The following is a 10,531-nucleotide window of genomic DNA, read 5'->3' as shown; positions in this document are numbered from 1 at the left end:
GATGTAAAGGGGAATAACTCTTACAATCGACTCTTTATGAAAAGAAATAGAATCGGTGTGCTTTTGGTACTTTTGATTTCCAGACATTTTCTGCGTTCTAAATCCAGCGACATTTGTTACTGGATGAAAAAGTTAAAGCAAGATGGATGTAATAGTCGAAGAACACGTCAATCCTGAGGATTTAAAGGTTTAATTACGCATTAATTTATACTAGAATACTTAAATAATATATTTCATATAATTCTCGAACTGTTTTCTACACGAAAAGTCTGGCTGTTGTGACAAAGTTACCTTTCTATAGCCTAGTATATAATGTAATACCATAATAATAAAATTATTGATTTGTTTTTAAATTTATGTAGACAATGCTGAATGCAGTACCTAATAATATTTGTTCTAAAGAATGCCAGTCAAGTCGTCCACATGCAAAGTCGTCCACACGAAAAATCTGGTTAAGTCATCCACACCCGTTGGTGGAGTCGTGCACAATCGTTGGTGGAGTCGTCCACACGACTTAGTATAATTTCTGGATATAGTAATACAATAAACTTTATTACAAAAACATTGTTAAATACTAATCAAAAATGTTACAATCATAACGTCAATTAAAAGCGAATATACTTTATTAAAAAAACATCGTTAATACTAATCAATCAATCAAAAATGCTAAAACCATTACGCCAATTAACAAACAATACAAAATACAAGTATACTTCATTGCAAAAACATCGGTGAACAACAAACTAACAAAACAAACAGTAACATCGGCGTTTTGAGTACGAGTAAATTGTGTACGAGTCTTATTCTTAGTTGTGGATGACATCACCAATAGTTGAGTACGAGTAAATTGTGTGTGAGTCTTATTCTTAGTTTTGGACGACATCACCAATAGTTGTAGACGACATCACCAATGCCTTGTGAACGACTCCACCAATGGGTGTGGACGACTTTGCTTGTGGACGACTTCACTGGCACCCGTTCTAAATATCTGACCCTCTAATAGTATTTTGGACATAAAGGAATTTTGTGATCTGTTTTATTGGGAATAATTGTACACCTACACGATCAAAGCGATGTGCAAGTTTTCAACAACTTTTGGAAAAATAAATGAAATGGGGTTTTTAAACGTCTTACTGTTCTGCTCCTATACTGGGCTAATGAAGATGGGCATACTCCATACATAGCTACAATTAAATGATCGTTAAACTGTGTTTAACGCTACAATTGATACAGTCTAAGACTCCTTACGCAAGTTCAAATAGGTTCAAACGCACAATTGTCAACACATATCGATTACCGTTTGTATTGAAATAAGTAATATTTCTATCACAAATAGTGAAGACTGGACCACTAAAATAGTTACCGAACAGTTTTTCTTTATGGTAATGCGTTCTACATTTTCAAAGCCATGTTTCTTATAATGTGGAAGCCGCCATGCATGACACCGGCCAGTTGAAATAAGTCAGTAGGCGAGAAATTTCGCGTAGCAGTTGGGTTTCATACTATTAAGCGGTAAGGCTTCACCTTTATTTCAATGAGAATTGGTTTATTATATGTTAAAGGAGCTAAATCACTAATATTTGGGACCTAAAAATTGACCCAAATGGATCTGAACGCATATAATAATGTAATCGGATTCTATATAAAATGATTTACATTCAATTGTTTCCGTTTTGACTCTTAATTTCAAATCAGTTATGTCCAGAGAAATACGGCATGAGTCTCAACCGAATGCAAATTCCTAGCCTCTGATTAATCCAGTCTATGGCGTGACCGTTTGACATGGGATTTGGAATATGTGTAGCCTCGTTCTTTCTAGTCACAAGTGACGCTGAAACGCACTATGGTGCACGATTCGTGTACCAATGGTAGTATGTTTATTTTGTTATAAATATTTGATATCAGAAGTCTACCTTTTCCCGGTAAAATCACAACATCAATGTTGATTTGAATTGACAAATAATTTGTGTTTTCACCGTGTAAGACTTTGGATGATATTGAGTTAGAGACTTAGCTTAACATATATTTATAAACCAATTCCCATTGAATAAATGTGAAACCTTACCATCTGGTGTGCAGTGCCAATAATGTTATATTTTCACTTAGACCTTTTGCTCACATTTTAGAAATTTGAAAAAACATATCGTGACCAAGAATTGAGAGGAAAACCCAGTGATAAGGCTATGTTTGATTATGCCTGGTGCCTAGTTCGAAGCAAATATTTACAGGATATGCAGAAGGGGGTAGCATTGCTTGAAGGTATGTCTCAAAAATGAAATTCTAATTAACTTTACCACAGAACAAGATATTAAAACTTGAGCACAGAATATTTTAACCTATTGTATTCTAGCAATCATGGCAATGAAATACCATGACAATTTTGGTAAAAATATCAATTGCATGAAATGTTTGGGACAATGTTTTACAGTTTAGTTATTATTTTATCTGTTTGACATTAATAACATATTTCTTGAACACAATTTGAAGCAATCTGTTTAACAGAGATATTACGAAAGTCTTCTAATAACTCTGTAAAAAATGACTGCTTTCAACATGTGACATCACATCACACGATGTCAATCATTGGCCCAATGGCGAATGCAATGTTTACATAAGATTTACTGGTCCAGGTAGAATGGTGCCTTTTACTCATTTTGCATATCCATCTAAATAGGAAATATTTTTTCCTACATATATTTTAAGCACCTTTATTTATTTTTCTAATTGTAGTGAACTAGTAGATATTTTCGGCTGATCAATGTGAATTTGAAGGTCACGGTTATCTTTTTTTTTTAGCAAAACAATATGTTATTTTATGACAATACATGCAGTCTACTTTCTTTTTTTTTTTTTTGTTAATATTTTCAGAATTATTTCGTAAAACTAAAGATGAAGTTGCTAAGAGAGACTATTTATATTATATGTCTATAGCATATACCAGAATAAAGGTTGGTTTACGCTAATAAATTACTAATACTTCATATAATTAACTCGTATATAATTTCAACCATATGTAAGGCCATTTTTACCAACCACTGGCTAAGAATTCCCATATTCCGAAAGCAAGAGTTCTTATCCGCCCATTAGACATTATGGTTGATTGTTTTTATTGGTCAACACAAGATACTCTTAGAACATGGGTTTTGTTTCTAGAGAAAGTTTATTTTTATACACTCACATTTTCATGTTGACGTATATTGTCGTCGCCCCAGTCCGTTCGTCCACAATTTGTTTGTGGACAGTCTACAGATCACAATTTTTATCTGATTTTGACGAAACTTGAAATATGGGTCTGTCTCCCAAAGATCTCGGTTCCTTTCGATATTGGCATGTATCGGACTATAACTTTATGGATTATGGCCCCTGATTGTACGAAAAATCACGTTTTTAGCTTGTGGACACACTAGAGGTCACAATTTTCATCTGATTTTGATGAAACTTGAAATGCATGTTTATAACCCAAAGATCTTGGATCCTTTCAATATTCGTGCATATCGAACGAACCGTAACTTCCTGAATTATGGCCCCTGATTGTACGAAAAACCACATTTTTAGCGTGTGGTCCCTCTAGAGGTCACAATTATTATCTGATTTAAAAAACTGTACACATATATCACCGTTACACCATAAAGTTGATTGAGCTCTAATTTCATGAAAATCAGACCAAAACTGCCGGACAAAATGTCTGCCCCTTGTACACAAATAGTGTAAACATATGGTATATGGATTTTGATCCGATTTTGATGAAACTTGAAATACATGTTATAACCCAAAGATTTTGGTTCCTGTCAATATTCCCGCATGTCGGATCGTAACTTCCTGAATTATGGCCCTTGTTTAGCTTGTTCTCTATCCATCTCTTGCAAAATGTGGGTGTATCTTGCCTGGCAGCCGCTGGTTAGGTTTAGGAACTGGTGTCAGGGGAAGATAACTTATTTTTAACACTACTTTGTAATGATTATAAGATGATAAATTACTATAAATTCTAATTTCGTCAGGGCATTTTGCCATCATAGCTACAAATTGCATTGAGTGTCATGCTCAAGACAGGGTATGTTTACCCTTTTCTGTTTACTTTGGTACTAAATGAAAGAAACAGTCACAATTCTAGGAAAGATTTTGATTAAAAATTGGTGACAGAACTGACATGATTTCCACCTGTCAAAATTTGGAGTTTAGGAATTCTGAACAAGGATATGCTTTCTGGGAATACAGCAGTTTATGGTTCTCTTTAACTACTGTCTATATGGGCAAATTTTATTTGCATTTTTTCTTCTAGGAATATGATACAGCACTAAAATATGCCAATGCTATTAGAAAAATTGAACCTGGTAATAAACAAGCTGTACAATTAGAAGATTATATTAAGAAAAAGATGAAGAAAGGTCAGTTTATATGTCATTTGATACATTCTAGTTAGAATTTGAAATGAATCCAACTTTACCTCCAATTCTAATTGTTAAGGATTCCTTACATGTACGATGTGGCATCCAACTTGGTTTTATTGTGCCATCTTAGTAACAAGGCAACAATTTCAACTAAACCCCTACCAAGTAATAACCAGTTGTTATGATTCTTCTCAGACAACACCAGAATTCAAACCTTTGACAATCTAGTTGCGAGTCCAGTGCATTGACTGCTTAGCTACTGCCTCTGCCTTGTCCCTCATGTTTTTATACGCCCACATTTTCATGTGGACGTATAGTGTTGTCGCCCCCATATTTCATTTAACACCATATTTAGACCTGATCATGAGCATTTATATCTGCTCAAGACTAAAGTTGTTCCACCATTCAGTATTCGCATACAACTCCTTTTGTGTGAGGCTGGTATCAGCCTTGACAGTATTGCCAATACCCCTTTCTTTAGGACTCCACCGTGGGCTATATCTCCCCCAAAGATCGATTTTGATCTTACACAACATAAAAAGAGATACTAGCTCGACGGTGTTTCAGTCGGTCTTTAGAGAGCTAAGGTCTAAGTATGGTGATTATGCTCCTATTTTCACGGATAGTTCGAAGGATGGTGATCGGGTAGCATCGGCTACCGTGACACCATCTGAGATCTTATCTGTCCGTCTTCCGCCTGCTGCTTCCATATTTACAGCTGAGCTCCAGGCCTTTCTTCAGGCCTTGGAGTTCATTCAAACTTCAAATACACTACAGCACGTCATCTTTACTGATTCTCTGTCCTTGCTTCAAGCAATTAACAATAAACAGCATGAACACCCATTAGGAGTAGATATTTATCGTCTGCTACTATCTTTCGAGTTAAACAGCAAAGACGTTGTCATTTGCTGGCTTCCCAGTCACGTTGATATAAGGGGGAATGATCAAGTAGATTTTGTTGCCAAAGCTGCTTTAGATCTCCCCCAATTACACTTTTTAATACCATATCGCGATTTTAAATCATGTATTAATCAATTCATCTATAGCCGCTGGCAACGGTCTTGGGATCTTGCAGGCACAAACTTCATCACATTAAGCCTCTCTTAGGGGACTGGCCAAACTCTTACAGATCCAATAAGCGGGATGAGGTTGTTTTGTGTCGCTCTCGTATAGGTCATACTTTTTTAACTCACATTTTCATATTAAAACGAGAGCCTCAACCAAAGTGTGAACACTGTCAAGTTCCTTTGACAGTTAAACACATTCTGATTGAGTGCAAGCATCTCAAAGATGTAAGATCACATTTTTACCCTTGTCAGTCATTACATCACATGTTTGCCCAACCAGGTTTATATGGTAAAGTGTCAGGTTTTTATTATAAATTTTAATTTGTATTTATATATCATTTCATTTTTGTATTTTAGATAGTTATATGTGTAAAAGATGTATTTTTTTTTTTAATGTTTTTTACTGTGATATTGTTTTTATTTATGCATGTAATTTGTTCTGTGATATAATTTAGCCCGTCTCGAAAAAATCACCATATGTTTGGCGCAATATAGCCTGGTTGGAGCTGACGTGCCATAAAACAACATTTCATTCATTCATACCATTCGTCCGTTCACAATTTGTTTGTCGACACTCAACAAGTCACAATTCTTATCCGACTTTGTCGAAACTTGAAATATAGGTTTATGTCGGTTCCTTTCGATATTGGCTTGTATCGGATCAAAACTTCACAGAATATGGCCCATGATTGTACGAAAAATCACTTTTTAGCTTGTGGACACTCTATACATGTAGGTCACAATTTATTATCAGATTTAGTTGAAACTTGAAATATATGTTTATAACCCAAAGATCTTGGTTCCTTTGGATATTCGCACACATCGGACTGCAACTTCCTGGATTATGGCCCTCGATTGTATCAAAAAATCGCGTTTTTAGCTTGTGGCCCCCCTAGAAGTCACAATTTTTATCTGATTTAAAAAACATTCAAATATATCACTATTAAACCATAATGATTGGCCGCTCTATCTATGCACTCAAATAATAATATCAATGTTTTGTGGATCCTCTTCTAGAGGTCACAATTTTGATGAAACTATAAACATGTGTTTATGTCCCAAAGATCTCAGTTCCTTTCGATATTCACGCATATCCAACCGTAAGTTCCTGGACTATGGCCCCTGATTGTAAGAAAAAATTGCGATATTTATCAGATTTTAAAAATCATTTCAATATATCCAATTGATGATTGAGATTGATTTTGTAAAAATCATACAGAAACTGCCCGACAAAATAGCAGCTCCTTGAACACAAATAGTGTCAAAGTATATAATACCAAGTTTGTGGACCCACTAGAGGTCACAATTTTTGTCTTGATTTTGATGAAACTTAAAATATGTTTATATCCCAAAGGGCAAAGATCTCAGTTCCTTTCGATATTCACGCATATCGGATCGTAACTGCCTAGATTATGTCCCCTGATTGTAAGAAAGATTTGCCAGGAAACTAAACATACGCCCACAGCCGCTAAGTCGTCCGAACATTCAACAAGAGATGTCACATATTTTTTCTATTGTCGGTAATGAAATATTTATAATACACAACTCATTTATTATAAGAAAATCATTAGAATTTGTTTGGCTTTTAGTACTGTCCCATGCTAACGTTTAGTATGCAAAACAATTAATATCATAGACTTAGCTATTCAAATTATTAAAAATCATTGCAAATCAATATGCTTGTTCGTCTAAAACCTTAAACTCTGTGTATCAATTTAAAGTCAATTGGATGATAACTTTGGTCTCTAGAGCATCCACAAGATTTTTCAAAGTGATCAAGGTCCATAACTCCCTTGGCAATTATTATCAGAAATCATTGAAAATCAGTAGGCTTCTTCGGCTCATGGCCTTAAACACTGTGTATGAATTTAAAGTCAATCGGATCAATGGCCAGAACTCTGGCAGCAGGGCTCACGCTGGCTTTCTATTTTTTTTCCGCCAAAATGGATGATAATTTTAATATAAGAAAAATGTTCATATTTTTTTCTGCCAACTGAAATACTTTATCTGCCAGAAATGTGTGATAAAAAAAAACAACACCTAACAATTTTATGTCTCAGCTAGGCTTATTATAAAACAGTTACCGACATATACACAATACATTATACAGCAGCTTTAAAAATCTGTCTTTACATAATAGATTAGCAAAGTTTGGATTTAATAAGATCAGATTTTAGTTTTGGTGACTTTAGTCTATTTGAACACCGTACTGCACAATATATTTTCAGTATTTACACGTCAAATATCATCACAGGATTGCTAATTTTCTATAAATTTATGTGTTGCGTGCACAGTGGGCCTATTGTTATTTTCAGGTACCGTAAAGATATCAGAATCTGAATCCCTGATAAAATGGTATAAATTTCAATTATATTTGTTAAGAGATCCTTACAATATACCCGTCGTTAACTTTTAGAGCATACTGGCGACAGTAATAACTAATATGATACAAATGGCGAACTGTTTTCTCGCTCAAGAATCGTCACTGTTCAACTCGTTCTTACGTTTTCGACGAGTGGTGATATTATAATTTGGAGTAATGATATCCGAAAGGCATGCCTGTATTTTTTACATGACTTATATGGAGCCACTGTAAACGAATTCAGCTATCAAAAATATTTAATTCTCTTCGCAAGGAACTGTCGGCCATTTTGATTACATGTATTATCATTTAGTGTATTTTAAGACGAATCGAAACGGGGTCACCCCACTATGCCAGTTTTTAATCCCTGAACAGTTAATGATTATCGGAGTATAATTAAGACCTTAATCAAGTGGGCCAGTTTCATGGTGTAGAGAACTTAGTAGGCTTGTAAAATTAATTTTAGATTTATTGAAAATGTATATTTTATAGGAAAATGTTTGTAAGTGAATGGAAAATGATTAATGGAAATGTTTAAATGATAACTTGTACATTCTATGCTAAAATGATAAAAATGTGTAAAAAAGTGGATGTGAAATGGAATAAAGTATTGAATTGAACTGTCTTTCAGTGAATGATAACTTGTACATTCTATGCTAAAAAAATCTATAATAATATGTAAAAAAGTGGATGTGAAATGGAATAAAGTATTGAATTGAACTGTCTTTCAGTGAACTGTTTTAATCCTCTGGTAGACCCTTAATTAATCCTAACTAATCCCCATTGTTGCATCATTAATTGTCCATTAATCCCTTAACAAAGGAACTGGTATAGTGGGGGTAAATCAACGAAACATCAATTAATCACCGCTTGGATTAATCATTAGGAGTAAATAATTACTTGACATAGGCTTTATATATATCATTCACAATTAACAATCAATTAATCAAAGACAACTGATTAGTATTACTCATTGACGCGATCCGGATTATCGGCGGCTAGTTGATTAATTTATAGTATCCCGCCACGAGATTGGCACTCAATAAATACGATTAGAATTTTTAGATTTTTTTCCCACCAGTTCTCAAAAAGAATCGCCAGTACCGCAAAACATTATCGCCATCATCATCGCCAAAATCAAATTTTAATCGCCACTTTCATATTTTTATCGCAAATTGCGACTTTGGCGACAGACAGTGTGAGCCCTGTCTGGCAGTAACTGTTGGAAATAGCTGAAAATGAATAGGCTTCCTCATCTCATGACTTTAAACACTGTGTATAAATATACGCCCACATTGTATAAAAATCGCTTTTTTGGAGGGGCTTGTACTCTATAAATCTCTTGCAAAATGTGGGCGTATCTTGTCAGGCAACCGCTGGTTCCAGATTCTTATTACAATTATATTCCAAGTAGTAATGGCTAGTGCTGTGGGGGATCAACCTTCCTTAAAAATATGGAGATTGTATAATTATTATTTTAATTCTACTACTAATGTATTTCTATATGTATTTTACAGAAGGTCTGATGGGAATAGCAATTGTTGGCGGAGCTGCACTAGCACTTGGTGGAATAGTCGGACTAGGACTGGCTGCATTATCAAAAAAATGAGAAATACCTTATAATGACATTTATGAATGAAAATAAAGTTAAATAAGGTGGTAATTATATATATTAATGGGACCTGCCATTTATATTTATAACATATTCTATTTACAGTAATCGTGGGTTTTGATAGCTGTAAACAACATGATCATATATACATGATTCGAAAGCAGCAAAATGAATAGCCACAGATAATCATGTCTTCGTGTTCTTCATGTTCTTTTTATTCAGACAAGTAAAAATTTGTTGTTTTTTTTTATATATATATAAAATAAATTATTTATGATGTTATCTGATCGAATTATTATATGAAAATACGAAATGTCTGTTTTTTGTTAATATTTTCATTTCACAAATTTTGGTGCAGACATGCGTATATATTTCATTTAATAACCATATATTTTTAAGTTCATTAAATGTATTTTATATGTAATTAAACATTTAAGTATCTTACTAACTGTTTTGGTAATGTTACATTTCTTTAAGGAACAGCACACCAGAATTTACATCAAACATAAGAGTTTAAGACAATAACAAACAAGTTTGCAAAATTGTTTCTTCAATACATTAGCACGTCTTGTATATGGCCATATGCAGTTTGCATTAATTTATGCTGCTACTACAGTGCTCTGATTTATTTAAATAGGGAATCTATTATGTTTTATTATGTGAATGTTAATATCAAAAAACTAAACTGTGCTGGGCCCAGGTTTTACTACAGAATGGCCAGTTATCTATGTACATATTGTTTTGTGTTAAATGTAAAGTAAATCAATGTCAATCATTATCACTGGAATTTGTATTTTATTTTTGTACATTTAGGTACTTGTTGGAGTGCTCAGTTTTCCCTTTCCCTGTACAGACATGTGCCACTGGACACAAATGATTTTAATGAAACTTTTAACTCACACCAGAGACCAATTTTGACCAAAATAACACTGATCATATTTTTTTCGATAACAATATCTTAGTTAGGGAGCTTCAGGCTTGTGTGTGTGTAACAATTCTTCAAGGATGAAGTTCACATATTCCATTATAGAGAGAGAGAGAAATGGGGTTGAATGTCCACTCGACACAAACTAGGTCATTTCGGGACTAACATGATTCAATT

General features: G+C 34.0%; 1 protein-coding gene across 1 annotated transcript; it reads left to right on the top strand.

Annotated features, from left to right (window-relative positions):
- Nucleotides 1-51: 51 nt before the first annotated feature.
- On the top strand, nt 52-10,207 carry LOC126808420 (mitochondrial fission 1 protein). Its single transcript, XM_050533121.2, has 5 exons — nt 52-187; nt 2,127-2,259; nt 2,869-2,948; nt 4,280-4,385; nt 9,335-10,207. The coding sequence occupies exons 1-5, from the start codon at nt 143-145 to the stop codon at nt 9,424-9,426; spliced, it is 456 nt and encodes a 151-aa protein (XP_050389078.1). The 5' UTR covers nt 52-142; the 3' UTR covers nt 9,427-10,207.
- The last annotated feature ends 324 nt before the right edge of the window (nt 10,208-10,531 follow it).

Source organism: Patella vulgata, chromosome 1, assembly GCF_932274485.2.
Source record: "Patella vulgata chromosome 1, xgPatVulg1.2, whole genome shotgun sequence".
NCBI classification, from domain to species: domain Eukaryota; kingdom Metazoa; phylum Mollusca; class Gastropoda; family Patellidae; genus Patella; species Patella vulgata.
This window is presented reverse-complemented; position numbering and strand designations above follow the sequence as displayed.

Bases quoted from the DNA above. Each gene is read 5' to 3' on its own strand.
- LOC126808420 (XM_050533121.2), top strand. From the start codon at position 143: ATGGATGTAATAGTCGAAGAACACGTCAATCCTGAGGATTTAAAG. The intron at 2,260-2,868 runs GTATGTCTCAAA...TAATATTTTCAG, and splicing joins GGGGGTAGCATTGCTTGAAG to AATTATTTCGTAAAACTAAA. The intron at 2,949-4,279 runs GTTGGTTTACGC...TTTTTCTTCTAG, and splicing joins TAGCATATACCAGAATAAAG to GAATATGATACAGCACTAAA.